The 20,000-nt window shown below is 48.7% G+C and overlaps 3 protein-coding genes, 1 non-coding gene and 2 pseudogenes across 4 annotated transcripts; all 6 read right to left on the bottom strand.

Moving 5' to 3' along the window:
- The window catches only part of LOC128041508 (28S ribosomal RNA), a 3,270-nt pseudogene extending 2,485 nt beyond the window's left edge, over positions 1-785 (bottom strand).
- A 225-nt stretch (positions 786-1,010) lies between these two features.
- On the bottom strand, positions 1,011-1,166 carry LOC128041432 (5.8S ribosomal RNA). Its single transcript, XR_008196454.1, has one exon. It is a non-coding gene; the product is annotated as a 5.8S ribosomal RNA (ribosomal RNA).
- A 6,318-nt stretch (positions 1,167-7,484) lies between these two features.
- LOC105767067 (uncharacterized) lies at positions 7,485-8,382 on the bottom strand. Its single transcript, XM_012586594.1, has 2 exons — positions 7,987-8,382; positions 7,485-7,745 (listed from the first exon to the last, which is right to left on the bottom strand). Exons 1-2 carry the CDS (start codon positions 8,380-8,382, stop codon positions 7,485-7,487), a joined length of 657 nt encoding a protein of 218 aa, XP_012442048.1.
- A 3,439-nt stretch (positions 8,383-11,821) lies between these two features.
- On the bottom strand, positions 11,822-12,202 carry LOC128041080 (uncharacterized). Its single transcript, XM_052630401.1, has one exon. It carries the CDS (start codon positions 12,200-12,202, stop codon positions 11,822-11,824), a length of 381 nt encoding a protein of 126 aa, XP_052486361.1.
- Positions 12,203-12,347: 145 nt separating this feature from the next.
- Positions 12,348-14,656, bottom strand: LOC105767066 (uncharacterized). The gene is made up of 4 exons (XM_052630400.1): positions 14,046-14,656; positions 13,221-13,536; positions 13,000-13,149; positions 12,348-12,920 (listed from the first exon to the last, which is right to left on the bottom strand). Exons 1-4 carry the CDS (start codon positions 14,654-14,656, stop codon positions 12,348-12,350), a joined length of 1,650 nt encoding a protein of 549 aa, XP_052486360.1.
- Positions 14,657-17,334: 2,678 nt separating this feature from the next.
- The window catches only part of LOC128041513 (28S ribosomal RNA), a 3,266-nt pseudogene continuing 600 nt past the window's right edge, over positions 17,335-20,000 (bottom strand).

Here is a 20,000-nt window from a genome sequence, read left to right as displayed (position 1 = left end):
TAGTTCACCATCTTTCGTCCCGACAGCATGCTCTCACTCAAACCCTTCTCGAAGATCAGGTCGGTCGGCGGTGCACCCGTGAGGATCCCGCCAATCGCCTTCCTTGCGCCTTTACGGGTTTTCTAGCCCGCTGACTCGCTTACATGTCGACTCCTTGGTTCGTGTTTCAAGACGGGCCGAATGGGAGCCCGCAGCCGACGTCCCGAGCACGCAGTGCCAAGCACGCCGAGACGACGCGGCCGAGTCCCACGATCGAGGCGACGACGCCTCCACTAGCGATCGAATGCCCGGCTTGGGTCGCCGCCATGACCGCGTCGGTCCACGCCCGAGCCGACGGCAGACGGCCTCGCTGTTCCACATTCGACCGGGCGCATCGCCGCGCCCCATCCGCTTTCCCCGACAATTTCAAGCACTTTTTACTCTCTTTTCAAAGTCCTTTTCATCTTTCCTCGCAGTACTTGTTCGCTATTGGTCTCTCACCAGATTTAGCCTTGACTAATTTACCCTCCGATTAGGGTCGATTCCCAAACAACTCGACTCAGAGACAAGACCTCTTGGTGCGACAGGTCCGCACGACGAGGCTCTCACCTCTCCGGCGCCCCTTTCCGGGGACTTGGGCCCATCCCACCGAGGACACTTTCTAGACTACAATTCGGACACTGATGGCACCGATTCTCAAGTCAGGATTTTCCGGTTCGCATTCGCCATTAGGGAATCTCGTAAGTTTTTTTCCTCCGCTTATTGATATGCTTAAACTCGTGGGTAATCCCGCCGACCTAGGCTCGCGATGCGAGCACCGTCCTGCGATGCCGAAGGGTTCAAGGGTCTCGATCGATTTAATGCGCACGACTCCTAAGAGGTTGCTTACAAGATTACCACCGATCGCTGCGACGATGATGTCGCCGAGGACTCAAATTTAGGCCAACCGCCGCTTAGAGCGACGGAGACCAATTTCGCTCGCAATTCAACCGAGGCTCGAGGGCTCATGGTTGGATGGGGGCGACATTGCGTGACACCCAGGCAGACGTGCCCTCGGCCTAATGGCTTGGGGCGCAACTTGAGTTCAAAGACTCGGTGGTTCACGGGATTTTGTAATTCACACCAAGTATCGCATTTCGCTACGTTCTTCATCGATGCGAGAGCTGAGATATCCGTTGTTGAGAGTCGTTTTGTATATTTTTCGACAAGAGAACAACATCACTGAAGCACCGACACCGCGAACGGTACGGCGACAGAAGACGTGCCCCTTTTTTCGTTTCGATTCCTTGACGCGATTCGCGCCGGGGGTTTGTTCGTTTTGACTCAAAGAGATTGATCCCGACATCTCACCGGACCCGATGGGCAAAGGGACGACGAGATCGACTGCTCCGAGACACGGGGGTGGCGAGAGGCGAGGATGCACCCGCACCACCTCCGGTGTTGTTTGCAACGCGCTCTGGGTCATTCGCTAGGCGTGTTTCGACAATGATCCTTCCGTAGGCTCACCTCCGTAGCTAGTTAGCGTGCTAAGGTCTCGCTCATAATGTAATTAACTGCATAAATCGCTCCACCAACTAAGAACGGCCATGCACCACCACCCATAGAATCAAGGAAGAGCTCTCATCATCAATCCTTACTATGTCCGGACTCGTAAGTTTCCGTGTTGAGTCAAATTAAGCCGCGAGCTCCACTCTGTGGTGCCCTTCCACAATTCCTTTAAGTTTCACCTTGCGACCATACTCCCCTAACCTAAAGACTTTGATTTCTCATAAGGTGCCATGAGTCCTAAGAGCAACATCCGCCGATCCTCGGTCAAGATCGTTTATGGTTGAGACTAGGACAGATGTCGATCGCCTTCGAGCCCCAACTTTCGCTCTTGATTAATAAAAACATCCTTGGAAAATGCTTTCGAGTTGTTCGCCTTTCATAAATCCAAGAATTTCACCTCCGACTATGAAAGACTTAATGCCCCGATCGTCCCTCGTTAATCATTACTCTAATCCGAAGGCCAACACAATAGGATCGAAATCCTATGATGTTATCCCATGCTAATGTATACAAGCGTGAGGCTGCTTTGAGCACTCTAATTTCTTCAAAGTAACAAATACGAGGAACGACCCTACCAATTAAGGCCAGGGGCACATCATCGCGAAGAGGGACGAGCAGGCATCGGTGCTCACCGTGAGGCGGACCTACCGACCCACCCCTAAGTCCAACTACGAGCTTTTTAAGCGAATAACTTAAATATACACTATTGAGTGGAATTACCGCGATCTGCGGCACCAGACTTGCCTCCAATGGATCCTCGTTAAGGATTTAGATTGTACTCATTCCAATTACTGCACTAATAGAGGCCAGTATTGTTATTTATTGTCACTACCTCCCCGTGTCGATTGGGTAATTTGCGCGCCATCGCCTTCCTTGGATGTGGTAGCCGTTTTCAAGCTCCCTCCTAATCGAACCCTAATTCTCCGTCACACGTCACCACCATAGTAGGCCACTATCCTACCATCGAAAGTTGATAGGCGTAAATTTGAATGATGCGCCACGCACAAAGGCCGTATGATCCGTCGAGTTATCATGAATCATCGAGCAACGGCAAAACCCACGCCGACCTTTTATCTAATAAATGCATCCGCTCGTAAGTCGGGTTTGTTGCACGATAGCTCTAGAATTACTACGGTTATCCGAGTAGCAAATACCATTAAACAAACTATAATCGATTTAATGAGCCATTCGCAGCTTCACAATCAATTTGTTCATACTTACACATGCATGGCTTAATCTTTGAGACAAGCATATGACTACTGGCAGGATCAACCAGGTAGCATTCCTCCGCGACGTCGGCGCTGCATGGCCCTCAACATGCCGCGTGAGCAACGAATAGGTCATAACAGAGCACAAGCATCGTCCGTGTCAAGAGACAAAATGCATAGGCATCGAGAGAGAAGGGCCTTAACCCTACTCTCACAAATATTTTCCGCATCCGAAAGCACGATCGGGCACCAGTGCACCGACGAGGCCACACCGATTTAAGGGGGCGCACTCGGGACACAATGCACGATTGAGGTCCACCACGCACCCCGAAGGGCACGAGATGGAGAAGGGATGACAACACATCCATAATTCCATCTAGCTTAGGTACGCAACACAAGATCCCGATACCACCCCTTGAGTTCAATTACAACAAGGGGAGTTAATGAAGAGGAGTGTGGCTCGACAGTTCGATGCGAGTAGCATGGAGCCAGCCAATACACACAACCAAAACACCAGTCATATGCCCATTGCAGATTAGTAGTAGTACCACGACACCGCCTAATGTACCCCACCCAACCAATCGAATGGTAGGGGAGTGGAAGGAACAACGAACGAGGGCGCACCACAACCGCTTGGCACGAGAACTACGAGGAGCAAAGTCCCACTGGGACTTGGTCGAGCCAAGACCGAGCCTACAATCTCAACTTACACCCCCCAGTCAGCCGTTGCCGTCAAAAAGACTTGGTACTGGGGTCACGGACAGCTTCGAATGCGGGCAAGGGCTTGGCAAGGCCAAGGTGCAGTGTGGTCACCGACTTGGGATGCACAAGGCGTCCCTAAACATGACGGGAGCGAATGGGCAAGCCAAGCTTGAGCCCATAGCAATGCATAAGCCACCCCAAGAGATCTTTGCCCGATATAGGGAACTTGGTCCTGGAGTCGTTGGCTACATTTCTATGGGCACGGGCTTGACCGGCCGAAAAATCTTCACCCCGGCCACTACCGCCGGCGACCAACCCACCACAGTTGGTGAGTCATGCGGGACGACCCGATCCCCATGGGGGGCTAGACGCACCCCACCTCGGCTCGGAGGAGGGGCACGTCGGGGGCAGCGGATCTCTACCCCTTAAAGAGCTAAAAACTTCATTAACTGCTACTGTGAAACATTCATATGTCCAAACGGGACACTTTTCTTTAGCCCACATCCTGTGCACCAAGGTGCCGATGGTGCTCGAGGCTCCCGTGATATCCAAGCACCAAGGTTGCTAATGGTGTCCGAGGCTCCCCGACATCCGAGCCACCAAGGTGCCGATCTTTGGTCGAGGCTCCCAGACATCCCAAGACTAAGGTGCCGATGTCGCCGAGGCTCCAAAGACATCCGAGCCAAGAAGGTACCGATGGTGCGAGGCTCCCCACATCCAAGCACCAAGGTGCCGATGCCGCCGGCTGCCCCGCACATCCGAGGCACCAAGGTGTCGATGCTGCTCGAGGCTCCCACACATCCGAGAAACCAAGGTGTCGATGCCGCCGAGGTCGCCAGACATCCCAAAGACCAAGGTGCCGATGCCGCCGAGGCTCCTCAGACATCCCAAAGACTAAGGTGCCGATGGCGGTCGAGGCTCCCGCACATCCAAGCACCAATGTGCCGATGGTACTCGAGGCTCCCGCATATCTGAGCCACCAAGGTGCCGACTGTGGTCGAGGCTCCCACACATCCAAGCACCAAGGTGCCGATGCTGCTTGAGGCTCCCGCACATCTGAGCCACCAAGGTGCCGGTTCTGCTTGAGGCTCCCGCACATCCAAGCACCAAGGTGCTGATGGTGGTCGAGGCTCCCGCACATCTGAGCCACCAAGGTGCCGATGGTGGTCAAGGCTCCCGCACATCCAAGCACCAAGGTACCGATGGTGCTCGAGGCTCCAGCACATCCGAGCCACCAAGCTGCCGATAGTGGTCGAGGCTCCCGCACATCCGAGCCACCGAGGTGCCGGTGGTGCACGAGGCTCCCCCACATCCAAGCACCAAGGTGCCGATGCTGCTCGAGGCTCCCGCACATCCGAGGCACCAAGGTGCCGATGCTGCTCGAGGCTCCCGCACATCCCAGCACCAAGGTGCCGATGCTGCTTGAGGCTCCCGCACATCCCAGTACCAAGGTGCCGATGCTGCTCGAGGCTCTCGCACATTCGAGCCACAAGGTGCCAATGCTGCCATGTGCTCCGGCATGACCAAGGGCCAAGGTGCTGGAGCCTAACCGGGACCGTGATAGCTCGCTGCATCGTTTTCTATATGCCGGGATGGATCACCGGGGTGCTGCCGGGAACCTAACCGGCGTTGGAGGGGCACCGACGTCCGGGCATGAGATGGGCGTGGGCAGTGCCCTGGACAACCCCTGCTCGCTCAATATCACTTCCCCCCTAAAGAGCCAAAAAAACTTTATCAATGCGCTACCAGGCGACATTCATGTGTCTGAAACGGGGACACTTTTTTTAGCCCAACGCTCCCGCACCAACAGGGGCCCAACCCAACTTTATCTTTGGTGCTCGAGGCTTCTGCACATCCTAGCACCAAGGTGTCGATGGTGATCGAGGCTCCCGCACATCCGAGCACCAAGGTTACCGATGGTGGCCGAGGCTCCCGTACATCCAAGCACTAAGGTGCCGATGGTGCTCGAGGCTACCGCATATCCAAGCCACCAAGGTGCTTGAGGCTCTTGTTCCAAAAGGAGAGTGACCGGGATGTTGGGTATCCGAATTCTACCCTTGGATTAGGGAGGGACCGGGACGGTTCATTCATATTATTGGGTACCGAACATGTAACGATATTTGAATTCTAGCTTTGGTATTGGGGAGGACTCTTGCTCATCCTTTTCAGATATTCAGGATGCTCATGGGACGAATCGCCGCATGAAGACCACCGGAACCTAACCGGTGGGGGCACCGACGTCCCGCATGCGATGGGCGTGGGCAATACCTGGATAACCCCTGCTCGGTCAATATCACTTCCCCTCTAAAGAGCTAAAAAAACTTGGTCAATGCGCTACCAGGCGACATACTTTTTTTTTGAAACAAAAACGACCACAAGGGTCAACACAATTTATTACGAAACATCACGAATTACAGCATTGTGGATTTCCGGAGGATAATCCATATCGAACAAATATATTTTTCCCTCGCTACACATTTTTTTACAAAGTAAATGAGCTACAGTATTACATGACCGTTCGGTCCAAATTAAATTGGCCGATCTAAAAAAGCTGAAGGCTGCTGTACATTCCTTTATCCGCTCGCCTATCGTTGTGACGTCATGGGCTGACTTATTGAATTTATTGACCAGCGCCACGTGATCTGTTTCGAAGAGAACATGTTCTTTAAAATTCAAATTACACGCCACGTTGATGCTTTCTTCAAAAGCCATGCACTCAGCCTCTTCCACCGACACCCTACCCTCTTTAAAACCATCACCACCTCCCAAGACAAATCCCTCTTCATCCCTTATGATCGTTCTAAAACTGATTTTGTCTTCTCCTACTGTAGCATCGAAATTTATTTTAATGAAGCCCACTGGAGGTTTTTTCCACTTTTTCTCCGCTGCGTTCTGTGACAGTAATGGCTCGTTCGTCATATTACATATTCGAAACTCCTTGGTCAAGTTGCTAGCTCTTTCCCATATTTGCTTGGCCTCATCTTCTTTACCCCTGAAAATAAAATTATTCCTGTTATTCCAGCAGGTCCAAAGGGTTGTCAACAAGTCGGCCATCGCTCTCTTGTCAAGGACCCGCATTAAGTCTTCCAACCAATCCGCGCAGTGATCATAATTCTTCGAAATAAAGCTCCTGGACCACCCTCCGATCGACAGAATTGCTTTCGAGGTTGGGCAGTCTTTTAAAGCATGCAATACAGTTTCGATCTTTGCTCCGCATCGAGGACACCCCTTTTCAAAACCCTGTCTAATAGAGGCGATCTTAGAATTCGTGGGGAGTATTTCATGCCCCACCCTCCACGCGAAAACCGGGATCTTCGGTAGAGTATCGAGCTTCCATAACGCTTTCCAAAGGAACCTGTGAGGTTCGTATCCCATATCTTTCAACAATAGCCATGAATATGCGGATTTTAAGGTATAACATCCGTGAGGGTTATGATACCATATCATTCTATCTTCCTGGCCTTCCCTTCCAATGGGAATATTGCAAATCTTGTCCCCCCAGTCTTGTCCATATACTTGCCTAACTTTTTTAACCTCCCAACACCTCTGATCCATATGCCAAAGGTTTTTCACACTCTTCTCATCTCTTTTAAGAGTGTTGCTTAAAATAACGTCCCCGTTGAGCCCTTTCATTCCCCAATTATCATCCCAAATATTTATCCTCTCGCAATTTCCAACCTGCCATCCAAAGCCATCTTTGAGCGTTTCCGCCGCTGTCGCAATACTTGTCCAAGTGAATGACGCTTTGTCCACCTTTTTTGCATTAAAGATGTTACCGTCGGGAAAGTATTTTGAAGACAAAACCTTGAAGCAGAGAGTATCAGTATTTAACCGATTTGCATACACCTTAGAGATGATCTTGTAGACAAACCTGCACAAACTAATAGGTCGAAAGTTAGTAACCTCACAAGGATCTCTAGTTTTAGGAATTAAAATGATCATAGTATCGTTGAGGCAAGAGATATCCTTTTTCCCGTTTAAAATATCCAAGCAGTATCTAATAGTGTCCTTTCCCACTATCTCCCAATGGTGTTTGAAGAAATTGCCCTATAGACCATCGATGCCAGGGGCTTTATTAGGGTCCATCTGCTTGATTGCCTGAGTAATCTCTTCCTCAGTATAGATCATATTGAGCCTTTCATTTGTTTCCCTCGTAACGCACTCCTTTATATGCCCCATCTCTTGGATGTTAGCATTTTGACTGTTTGACCGAAACAAACTCACAAAGTAATCTTTGGCCACCTTACATATTTCTTTACTATTTGTCACCCAATTTCCTTCCGCATCTTTGAGCCTCTCAATGTTATTCTTCTTTAAACGACCAGTTGCTTTAGCATGGAAAAACCTGGTATTTCTATCTCCCTCCCTCAGCCATCTTGACCTAGACCTTTGGGCCTAGTAGCTTTCTTCCTTAGCGTATAGAAAGTCGAGCCTTCTGCGAGTTTCCTTGAGAGTTTTCCCACTATCCGCTTTGCTTGCAGAATCAATGACCATCTCGATCTGTTTTTCCAATTTTCGCATTTCGTTCTTCATTTTTCCAAATTTTTACATTGCCATGGACCGAGCGCCGATCGAACCCTATCCATTTTTCCCCGTAGTCTGTACCCTCACTGTTCCAAGCTCTGTCAATAACATTTTTAGCTTCCTTATTCCCGACCCAACATACATCAAACTTGAAGCACAATCTCTTATCCTTCGGGAAATCTTTCGGTTTTCGACCCCACAAATCTAAAATAATCGCGTCATGATCGGACTGAGTTTGTCTTAGAACTTTAGTAGCTATAAACGGGAAATTTTCAACCACTGCCACCGAGGTGAGGAATCTATCAAGTCTTTCCTTTATCAACCTCCCCTTATCTCTATTGTTTACCCAGGTAAACCAACCACTGTCTGGCTTAATATCCACTAAAGCCATCTCATCCATGACTTCTTTGAACTCATTCATCTGGGCCCTCACTCCCCTGCGACCCCCTTCTTTCTCAACATCATTCAGTATAGCATTAAAGTCTCCCCCAATCACCCACTCCTCCCTAACCGATTCCCCGACCCTCCGCAAAATATCCTAAGAGCTTCTTCTACGATTCGGATTAGCATGCCCGTAGAATCCAGTAACCCTAATGGTTTTATTGTTCTCCAGTCTGACCATGGAGTCTATATGATGTTTGGAGTAGTTTTGTATAGAAACATTCATCCCGTCCCTCCACATCAACGCAAGCCCACCACTCCGACCCTCTGAATTAACAGCTAAACCATTTTGCAGCCTACAGTTATTCTGAACCCTACGAAAATTAGTGGCAGACATTTTGGTTTCGCTAAGAAAAATAATATCGGGGTTGTTGACAGCGAGAAGTTGCTTTAACTCCTTTATTTTAGCAGAGTTCCCCAGACCACGGCAATTCCAACTCAAGAATTTCATTGAGACGTCGTAAAGATCGCAACTAGATTTGAGGGAATAGCCCGATCCTCGCCACCACAGAGGACGCCACAAAACAACCCAGAACCTGCGCGAAAACAAGAACAGCAAGAAAAGGAAGGAAACTGCACCCAGTGACAAACCACAACAAACGAGAAAAATCACCCCGACAAACACCGAACAGCGACCGTTAACCAAAACCCTCGCCAGATTTCAAGAACATGAAAAACGCCAACAACCAAGACCAACCAAAGTCCCCGGAGAACAAAACCTGACGATACCCAAAAAGCTAGCACGACGAAACAAAACCAAAGAAGCTCTAAACCCTACCGACGACGACGGTTAAGCAGTCAGCAAAACAGGGTCAAGAACGTTCAAAACCAAGTGTTCAAGGATGACATGCAAAAATGCAATAATTAAAAAACCCTTAAAACATGCAAGAACAATGATAATGGAACGTAGAAAAGTCAATAGGGATAACTTTTCTGGCCACCGCGGGCCCACCGCAAAAATTTCTATCGCATACACCCGAATGACCATGCAAAACCCACGTAGCCAAAATCTTGTTTTGCATGCGAGCACCACAAAAACTCAAGAATCAAAAGAAGGCGAATAGAAATCACCAAAAAACTACTCAAAAGCCTGCCAGAAAACATCCAATCCGACCAAAGCCAAGCACAGAACCTGTCGCATCAAGTTAGAACTCCGTACAGCACATTCAAAGAATCAGCCAGGTCGTCAATCGTGCCTATCAAGAACCGTCTCTATCAACTGGACATTGACGAAAACCCTCATCAACAGACCACGTATCACAAACACCAGCGAAGAGGGATAGAAACAACCAAAAAGCACCGCTACGCAACATCCAAAAACCCTCAACCCACTGCTACTGCCATTGAAAACCAAGGCAGACACACACGAACACGAGAGCAAGAAACAGAATCGCCAGAATCTTGGAGGAAAAAGAAAAAAATGCTAAAACGCTACCGCTGAGAGAGCTACCAGGCGACATACATGTGTCTGAAACAGGGTCATTTTTTTTAGGTTCCATACGTCTAAAACAGGGACACTTTTTTTAGCCCAACGCTTCCGCACCAACAGGGGCCAAAGTTACCGATGGTGCTCGAGGCTCCCGCACATCCGAGGTACCAAGGTACGGGTGGTGCTTGAGGCTCCGGCACATCCGACCTCCTAGGTGCCGATGATGCTCGAGGCTCCCGCACATTCAAGCCACCAAGGTGCCGATGCTGCTCGGGGCTCCGGTGCATCCGAGGCACCAAGGTACCGGTGCTGCGCGAGGCTCCCGCACATCCGAGCCACCAAGTTGCCGGCTGTGGGGAGCTCCCCAACATGTCTGAAACACGGACAGTTTTTTTGGGCCAATTCCACTTAGCTCCCCAACATGTCTGAGCAGCTCGAGTCTCCCGCACATCCGAGACACCAAGGTGCCGATGTGGCTCGGGGCTCCCGCACATCCCAGCACTAAGGTGCCGATGCTGCTCGAGGCTCCCGCACATCCAAGCCACCAAGGTGTCGATTCTGCTCGAGGCTCCCGCACATCCGAGCACCAAGGTGCCGATGGTGCACGAGGCTCCTCCACATCCAAGCACCAAGGTGCCGATGCTGCTCGAGGCTCCCGCACATCCGAGGCACCAAGGTGCCGATGCTGCTCAAGGCTCCCGCACATCCCAGCACCAAGGTGCCGATGCTGCTCAAGGCTCCCGCACGTCCCAACACCAAGGTGCCGATGGTGCTCAAGGCTCCCGTACATCCGAGCCACAAGGTGCCGATGCTGCCAGGTGCTGGAGGCTCTTGTTCTAAAAGGGGAGGGACCGGGACTGCTCGCTGTATCATTTTCTACATGTCCGGATGGATCGCCGGAGCGCCGCCAGATGGATCACCGGAGCACTGCCGGGATGGATCGCCGGAGCACCACCGGGAACCTAACCGGCGGTGGGGGGCACCGACGTCCGGGCATGAGATAGGCGTGGGTAGTGCCCTGGACAACCCCTGCTCGCTCAATATCACTTCCCCCGTAAAGAGCTAAAAAAACTTTGTCAATACGCTACCAGGCGACCTTCATATGTCTGAAATGGGGACACTTTTTTTAGCTCGACGCTCTCGCACCAACAGGGGCCCAACTTTAGCTTTGGTGCTCGAGGCTTCCGCACATCCTAGCACCAAGGTGTCGATGGTGGTCGAGGCTCCCGCACATCCGAGTACCAAGGTTGCCGATGGTGGCCGAGGCTCCCGCACATCCGAGCACCAAGGTGCCGATGGTGCTCGAGGCTCCCGCATATCCGAGCCACCAAGGTGCTTGAGGCTCTTGTTGTAAAAGGGGAGTGAGCGGGATGATTCTTTCATTGTTGTGTATCCAAATTCTACCTTTGGATTAGGGAAGGACCGGGACGGTTCATTCATATTATTGGGTACCGAACATTTAACGATATTTGAATTCTAGTTTTGTATTGGGAGGACTTGCTCATCCTTTTCAGATATCCTCGATGCTCACGGACGGATCGCCAGAGCATCACGGAACCTAACCGGTGGGGGGCACCGACGTCCAGACATGCGATGGGCGTGGGAAATGCCCTGGATAACCCCTACTCACTCAATATCACTTCCCCCCTAAAGAGCTAAAAAAACTTGGTCAATGTACTACCAAAGTACATACTTTTTTTTGAAACAAAACGACCACAAGGGTCAACACAATTTATTACTTAAACATCACTTAATTACAAAGATTATGGATGTCCGACGGATAATCCATTTCAAACAAACTGTTTATGGCCTCGCTAAACATTTTTTTACAAAGTAAATGGGCTACATTATTACATGACCGTTCGATCCAAACTAACTTGGCAGATTTAAAAAAATTAAAAGCAACTTTGCATTCCTTGATCCGTGCGCCAATAACAGTGACGTCTTTGTCTAAATTATTAATTACGCTGACTACCCCACGTGGTCCGCTTCAACAGACATGCTCTTTTAACTTCAATCTACGCGCCACGTTAATGCTTTCTTCAAAAGCCATGCATTCAGCCTCTTCCACCAACAACCTAAGCTCTTTAAAACCCCCACCGCCTCCTAAAACAAAGCCTTCTTCATCCCTTATAATCGTCCCATACCCTATTCTGTTTTCACCTACTGCAGCATCAAAGTTTATTTTAATGAAACCCTTAGGCGGTTTTTTCCACTTCCTCTCCACGATGTTGTTTGAAAGTAATGGTTCTTCTAGCATGTTACAAATTCTAAACTCCTTGCTCAAGTTGCTAGCTCTTTCCCATATCAGCTGAGCCTCCTCTGCTTTTCCTCTAAAGATGTAGTTATTCCTGCTATTCCATAGCTCCATAGCGTTGTCATCGATCGCCCATGGCTCTCTTGTCAAGAACACGATCAAATCTTCCACCAATCAATACGGTGATCATAATTCTTGGAAATAAAGCTCCTAGACCATCCTCCTATCGAAAGGACAGCTCTCGACGTTGGGCAGCCTTTTAACACATGTAGCACCGTTTCGGACTCAGCTCCACATCTTTGGCACCCCTTGTCAAATCCCTGTCTGATTGTGGCGATCTTACTATTCGTAAGGAGAATTTCATGACCCACCCTCCATGAAAAAACACGGATCTTCGGTAAAGTGTCAAGCTTCCATAAGCTTTCCAGAAATACCTATGTGGGCCAAATCCCATTTCCTTCAACAACAGCCAGGAATAGGCAGACTTTGAAGTAAAGCACCCATGAGGGTTGTGGAACCATATCATTTTGTCTTCCTGGTTCTCATTTCTAATGGGAATATCGTAGATCTTGTCACCCCAGTCATGCCCGTACACTTGTTTAACTTTGTTAACATTCCACCTTCTACAATCCGCATGCCAGAGAACTTTCACACTCTTTTCATTATGATTTAGAGTGTTGCTTAAGATAGCATCCCTATTGAGCCCTTCCAGACCCCAATTGTCAGCCCGAATATTAATCTTCTCGCCATTACCAATCTGCCAGCCAAAACTGACTTTAAGAGCTTCCGCCGCAGTCGCAATGCTTGACCAAGTAAATGAGGCTTTGTCCACCTTTTTTGCATTAAAGATGTTTCCATCAGGGAAATACTTTGAAGCAAAGAGAATCTGTGCTGTTTATTAGTCTCCACACTTGACGCCTTAAAAGGGCCAAGTTGAATAATCGAATATCTCTTATTGCAAGTCCCCCCATAGCCTTCGGTTTGCACAGAGTCTTCCAAGGAACCATTGTCCAGAATCCACCTTTTTCTTTCCCAGCCCACCATGTTCTGCTAAGCTTAGCCTGTATTTTTTCAATGACACCTTTGGGAGCCAAAAAAATGACATAACATACGTAGAGATAGATTGAAGAACCGTTTTAATGAAGACTTCCTTTCCTCCATACGAGAGCAGTCTCTTTGTCCAGCTGTTCATCCTGTAAGACAGTCTATTAGTTATCTCTTGAAAAGCTGTTGTTTTCTTCTTACCAATTGGAATAGGAAGGCCTAAGTAATTATTTAATTTTTCTACCACCGTCATGCCAAGGATTCCACTAAGGATTGTTCTCTGATCACGTGAGGTGTTTGGACTAAAAAAGACCATTGACTTATCGAAGCTAATCTCTTGCCCTGAAATATTAGAGAAGATACTAAGCATATTCGCAAGACTCTCCATATCTCTCGTTTTATTCCTGACAAACAAAAGTGCATCATCAGCAAAGAACAGGTGATTTATTCTAGGGCCGTTCCTGCTCGCCCGAATACCTCTTAAAGTTTTATTTTCCTGTGAGTTGATAAGCATTCTCGAAAATGCTTCCATACAGAACAAAAACAAATAAGGGGAGAGGGGATCCCCTTACGGAGACCCCTCTCCGAGATAATAGTATCGGATAGAACATTATTGCATTTAACCGTATACTTAACCGAGCGAACACATTCCATAATTTTTTCAATCCACTTCCCTTCAAATCCCATTTTCTTCATAACTGTTTCAATGAAATTCCATTCAACGCGGTCGTAAGCTTTGCTCATGTCGAGCTTGACCACGAGCCCTTTATTGGGACCATTCTTTGAACTTTGAAGGTAATGGAGGAGCTCATGCGCAATTAGGATATTGTCGTGTATCATCCTTCCCGGCACGAAAGCACTTTGATTTTGGCTAATGCAGCTAGGTAGGACAGCTTTTAACCTGTTGGCCTACACCTTTGCGATAATCTTGTAGACATGCCTATATAAGCTAATAGGACGAAAATTAGTAAGCTCACAAGGGTCTCTAGTCTTAGGAATTAAAATGATCATAGTATCATTTAAACAAGAGATGTTTTTGTTTCCGTTAAGGACATCCATGCAGAATTTAATGGTGTCTTTTCCCACTATCTCCCAATGGTGCTTGAAGAAGTTTCCCGAAAGACCATCAATTCTAGGGGCTTTATTCGGATCCATCTGCTTGATAGCCTGGAGGACCTCACTTTCCGTATAGGCCATATTAAGCCATTCATTTGCTTCCCTCGTCATGCACTCCCTTATATATCCCATCTCTTGGATATTGGCATTTTGACCATTTGATCGGAACAAACTCGCAAAATAATCTTTAGCCACCATACTAATGTCTTTACTTTTTGTCACCCAATTTCCTGCCGCATCTTTCAGCTTCTCAATATAATTCTTTTTTAAGCGACCTGAGGCTTTAGCATGAAAAAACCTAGTGTTTTGATCACCCTCCCTTAGCCATCTTGACCGAGACCTTTGAGCCCAGTAGCTTTCTTCCCTAGCATAGAGAAAGTCAAGCCTTTTGCGAGTTTCCTTTAGCATCTTCCCACTTTCCTCTCTGCTATCCGAGTCAATGATCAACTCTATCTGTTTCTCTAATTTCCGCATTTCCCCTTTCATTTTGCCATATTTTTACATCGCCATGACCAAGGGCCGAATTCGACCTTTCAATCTTATCCCCATAGTCAGTACCATATCTGTTCCAGGCTCTTTCTATAACCTTTTTTGCATCCTCGTCCTTGGCCCAACAGACATCGAACTTGAAGCTCAATCTAATATCATTCGGATAATCCTTCGGTTTTCTACCCCATAGATCTAAAATGATTGCATCATGATTGGACTGGGTTTGTCTCACCACTTTGGTGGCTATAAACGGATAATTTTCAACCACTGAAACCGAGGTAAGAAATCTATCAAGTCTCACCTTTATCAAGCTTCCCTCGTCCCTATTGTTTACCCAAGTAAACCATCCACTATCGGGTTTAATGTCCACCAGGGCCAATTCATCCATGACGTCTTTGAATTCATTCATCTGGGCTCTCACTCCCCTGCGTCCGTCTTCTTTCTCAGAATCATTTAAAATTGCGTTAAAATTTCCTCCGACCACCCATTCCTCCTGAGCCGAATCCCCCACCCTCCGTAACATCTCCCATGAACTGCTTCTATAGCTCAGATTCGCATGTCCATAGAAACCCGTAACACGTAAGGTTTTGTCACCCTCCAGTTTGATCAAAGAGTCTATATGGTGCTTGGAATAGTTCTGGATAGCCACATTCATCCCGTCCTTCTACATCATCGCTAAACCCCCACTCCGGCCCTCTGAATTAACAGCTAATGCATCTGCAGCCTACAATTATTTTGGACCCTACGGAATTCGTTAGCAGCCATTTTAGTTTCGCTGAGGAAGATAATGTCAGGGTTGTTGGCAACAAAGAGTTGCTTTAACTCTATTATTTTTGCTGGACTTCCCAGACCGCGACAATTCCAGCACATGAACTTCATAGGTTGACCAGTTCCCTGCCACCTGAAACCAAGAAAAGACGAGGCAGAGAACTACGAAAGCGGAAAGCGAGAAAAAGAGGAACAAACCCAGAAACAAAACACAGCAATCAAGAAAACACCGGGGCAAAACGCAAACAACTCGCGACCACCGTCAAAACACCCACCCCGAAACTAAAGAAACACCTTCAAAGAAATCCGAAACAGAACCGAAAACAACATCTCAAACAAAACCCAGGAGGCTGAAAGATCGAGCAAGACACCCACGACGAAAAGATAGAAAACCTAGAAATAAGAATTACACCCAAAAACCTTTCAGAACAAAAATCCTCAGAGAGTCCGCGAAAAAGGCGTGCAAGAGAGAAACATAAGGCAAGCAGGCAACGATCAGCGAAATAAGCGAACCAGAGAATATTTTAAGCCCCCAACCATCCAACAGTAACAGAGAACGAGCAAAAATCAACATGCAAGAAAGCCATGCAGAAACACAGGACTTTGCAAAACCCCTCAAAAACATGCAGGAACAACAAAAAAGAGACGAAATAGTCAAACAGAACCAAATTTCGCCATCGGGGCCCATGATTTTATCCAACTAGACTACTAAGAAAACCATGCAAAGCATACGAGTCATTAAATCAGACAGTGCAAAACCAGAAAACAAAAGAATAAGTAACAATCGGATAGAATTCACCATGAACCGCCAAGCGAAAGTCAGCAAGAAACGTGTTGTCCGATGAAAAACAAGACTGGAGCTAGTCACATCAAATCTGAACCACCGTACAATACCCAAAAATCAAAGCAGCAGGCCAAACCATCATTAATGCCTATCAAGAACCGCCTCTCAATTTTTGAAACTTGACAAGATCCAATCACAGCGAACCAGCAATCAACAAACGTCACCGAGAAATAAACAAACAAAGCCAAAGACCACCGCTATACATCCCCAAAACTCTTAATCCACCGCAACTGCCATTGAAAAACAAGGCAGACACACACGAACACAAAAGCAAGAAATAGAATCACCAGAATGTTGCTACCAGGCGACTTACATGTGTCTAAAACAGAGTCATTTTTTTTAGGTTCCATACGTCTGAAACAGGGACACTTTTTTTAGCCCAATGCTTCCACACCAACAGGGGCCAAAGTTGCCGATTGTGCTTGAGGCTCCCGCACATCCGAGGCACCAAGGTGCGGATGGTGCTCGAGGCTCCGGCACATCCGACCTCCTAGGTGCCGATAATGCTTGAGGCTCCCGCACATTTGAGCCACCAAGGTGCCGATGCTGCTCGAGGCTCCGGTGCATCCGAGGTACCAAGGTGCCGGTGCTGCACGAGGCTCCCGCGCATCCGAGTCACCAAGGTGCCGGCTGTGGGAAGCTCCCCAACATGTGTGAAACGCGAACAATTTTTTTCGGCCAATTCCACTTAGCGACTTAGTGTTTTTAACTGAAAATTTTGTTGTTGGCCCAAAACAAATACAAGAAGCCGAATGTTGGGTCCATGAAATATGGCATGATGGCACGACAGGGCAGAAAATTAAACAAGTCACCAACAGTGGGGAGCTCGCACCTGCACCAGCAAGGCCCCCATTGTGCCATGTTCCCCGAAGGGGGCTAGACGGCCAAGTGTTTAACTAACTCCTTACACAAAGTCCCCCACCTGGGGACCCCAGGGTCGGGTCGTGCAAGAGAATGAGGGGGGATCGGATCGGCGATAGGGAGGATTTAATCGGCTTACAAAGGGTCAATCTCAAGGATCGTGGCAAGAAGGCCACTCGCCACTTACAATACCCCGTCACAGATTCAAGTCGTCAAGAAGGATTCTACCCACCGCCGCTGGGAATTACGCCCAAGGAGGCGCCGCGACTTGTCCGTCATGATCGCCGCACTCCACGACACGTGCCCTTAGGGGCCGTGAGGCCCCATCGCTGGTTGGTAATGGGCGACGGCGCGCGCCGCTTCTAGCCCCGATTCGGACTTAGAGGCGCTCGGCCTTAATCCAAGACACGGTAGCCAGGCCATCGGCTTTTTAACCAAGCGCGATGACCAATTGTGTGAATCAACTGCCTCTCGTACTAGGTTGAATAACTATTGCGACGCGCCATCAAGAGGGTAAACTAACCTGCCTCACGACGGGCCCGAACTCAACTCACGCTCCCTATTTGTGGGTGAACAATCCAACACTTGGTGAATTTCGCTTCACAATGATAAGAAGAGCCGACATCAAGGATCAAAAGCAACGCTGCTATGAACGCTATCGCCACAAGCCGCTTATCCCCGAGGTAACTTTTCTAACACCTCTAGCTTCAAATTCAAGGTCTAAAGGATCGATAGGCCATTCTTTCACGGCTCAGATTCAGATCGAAATCGTAATCAAACGAGTTTTTACCCTTTTGTTCCACACGAGATTTGCTCGCTGAGCTCATCTTAGGACACTTATGCTATCTTTTAATGATGTGCCGCCCCAACCAAACTCCCCACCGACAATATCTTCCGCCGGACGGCCATTCGAAGTCGAATTTGGGTCCAAAAGAGGGCCGTGCCGCCACCGATTCACTAATAAGTAAAATAACGTTAAAAGTAGTGGTATTTCAATTTCACCGAGAGTCTGACTTATCCTACACCTCTCAAGTCATTTCACAAAGTCGACTAGAGTCAAGCTCAACAGGTCTTCTTTCCCGCTGATTCTCGCCAAGCCCATTCCCTTGGCCGTGGTTTCATTGGATAGTAGATGTGATGTGGGAATCTCGTTAATCCATTCATGCGCGTCACTAATTAGATGACGAGGCATTTGGCTACCTTAAGAGAGTCATAGTTACTCCCGCCGCTTACTCCGCGCTTGGTTGAATTTCTTCACTTTGACATTCGAGATCACCGCGTAAATCACATTGCGTGAGCATCCGAAGGACCATCGCAATGCTTTGTTTTAATTAAACAATGGATTCCCTTAACCGCATTTCCGGTTCTAAGTGGATCGCTCGTCACCCGGAAGGCCTCAAGGAGCTGTTCTCATTCCGTCCCATGTCAAGACGCGGCGACCGCTTTACAATGGAGCAGCTGAGAAAAGATTGGCAATGACGGATCAGATCGGGACCCGTGGCTACCCTCGAGCCAATCCTTTTCCCGAGGTTACGGATCCATTTTGCCGACTTCCATTGGCTACATTGTTGCATTGACCAGAGGTCGCTTACCTTGGAGACCTGATGCGCTATGAGTACGACGGCATGGACGACACTCGATCCTCCAAATTTTTATACACCGGGTGCACCGGACACCACGCGACGCATGCAGGTTCTTCCCGGCCATTGACCCTACCTTCTACCGAGCCATTTTAGGTGGGCAGCCGTTAAATGTAAAAGATAACTCTTCCCGAGGCCCCGCCGACGCCTCTCGACTCCCTAACATTGCCGCCACCGCCGCGTCTTGCTCAGAATTTTAACCCGATTCTCTTTCAAGCTCGCTCGACGCTTATCGGACGAGCTTCCCGCCTCTTAGGATCGACTAACCCATGTGCAAGTGCCGCTCACATGAAACCTTTCCCTCTTCGCCTTCAAAGTTCTCATTTGAATATTTGCTACTACCATCAAGATCTCAGACCGACGATCCGCTCCGCCTGCTCTCGCCCTGTGTTTTGCAATGACCGTCGCACCCTCCTACTCATCGTGGCTCAGCCCTTGCCCCGACGGCACGGGTATAGTTGCACGCTTAAGCGCCATCCATTTTGGGGCTAGTTGATTCGGCAGTGAGTTGTTACACACTCCTTAGCAAATTTTGACTTTCATGACCACCGCCCCATTGCCTTAATCCACCAACACCCTTTGTGGGTTCTAGGTTAGTGCAGCTGGGCACCGTCAGAACCCGGCTCCTGGCTCATCCCAAGACGCCAGCCTCTGCTACCAAAATGGCCCACTTGAGCTCTCGATTCGTGGCGCTGCTCAACGGGCACCAAGGCTGGCCCTACCTATTTAAAGTTTGAGAATAGGTCGAGGGGTTGCACCCCGATGCCTCTAATCATTAGCTTTACCCGATAGAACTCGCTAAGGGCTCCAGCTATCCCGAGGAAACTTCAGAGGAACGAGCTACTAGACTGCTCGATTAGTCTTTCGCCCCTATACCCAAGTCGATTTAACGATTTGCATCGTCAAGATCGCTGCGGGCCTCCACCAGAGTTTCCTCCGCTTCTCCCCGAGGCATAGTTCACCATCTTTCGGTCCCGACAGCATGCTCTCACCGAACCCTTCTAAGAAGATCAAGGTCGGTCGGCGGTGCACCCGTGAGGATCCCGCTAATTAGCTTTCTTGCGCCTTACGGGTTTTCTAGCCCGCTGACTCGCACACATGTCGACTCCTTAGTCCATGTTTCAAGACGGCCGAATGGGAGCCCGCAGTC

Source organism: Gossypium raimondii, chromosome 5 (genome assembly GCF_025698545.1).
Source record: "Gossypium raimondii isolate GPD5lz chromosome 5, ASM2569854v1, whole genome shotgun sequence".
Lineage (NCBI taxonomy): Eukaryota > Viridiplantae > Streptophyta > Magnoliopsida > Malvales > Malvaceae > Gossypium > Gossypium raimondii.
The sequence above is the reverse complement of the archived record's forward strand: the minus strand, read 5'-3'. Positions and strand labels throughout refer to the sequence as shown.

Excerpts from the sequence above, each read along its gene's own strand:
- LOC105767066 (XM_052630400.1), bottom strand. The coding sequence starts at position 14,656 with ATGCTAAAGGAAACTCGCAAAAGGCTTGACTTTCTCTATGCTAGGGAA. Across the intron at positions 13,537-14,045 it reads TACAAGATTATCGCAAAGGT|GAATAAAACGAGAGATATGG; the intron begins GTAGGCCAACAG and ends TTTGTTTGTCAG. Across the intron at positions 12,921-12,999 it reads TGGCCCTTTTAAGGCGTCAA|GTGGACAAAGCCTCATTTAC; the intron begins GTGTGGAGACTA and ends AATGCAAAAAAG.
- LOC128041080 (XM_052630401.1), bottom strand. The coding sequence starts at position 12,202 with ATGGAGCTATGGAATAGCAGGAATAACTACATCTTTAGAGGAAAAGCA.
- LOC105767067 (XM_012586594.1), bottom strand. The coding sequence starts at position 8,382 with ATGAATGAGTTCAAAGAAGTCATGGATGAGATGGCTTTAGTGGATATT. Across the intron at positions 7,746-7,986 it reads GGCGCTCGGTCCATGGCAAT|AATAACATTGAGAGGCTCAA; the intron begins GTAAAAATTTGG and ends CGTTTAAAGAAG.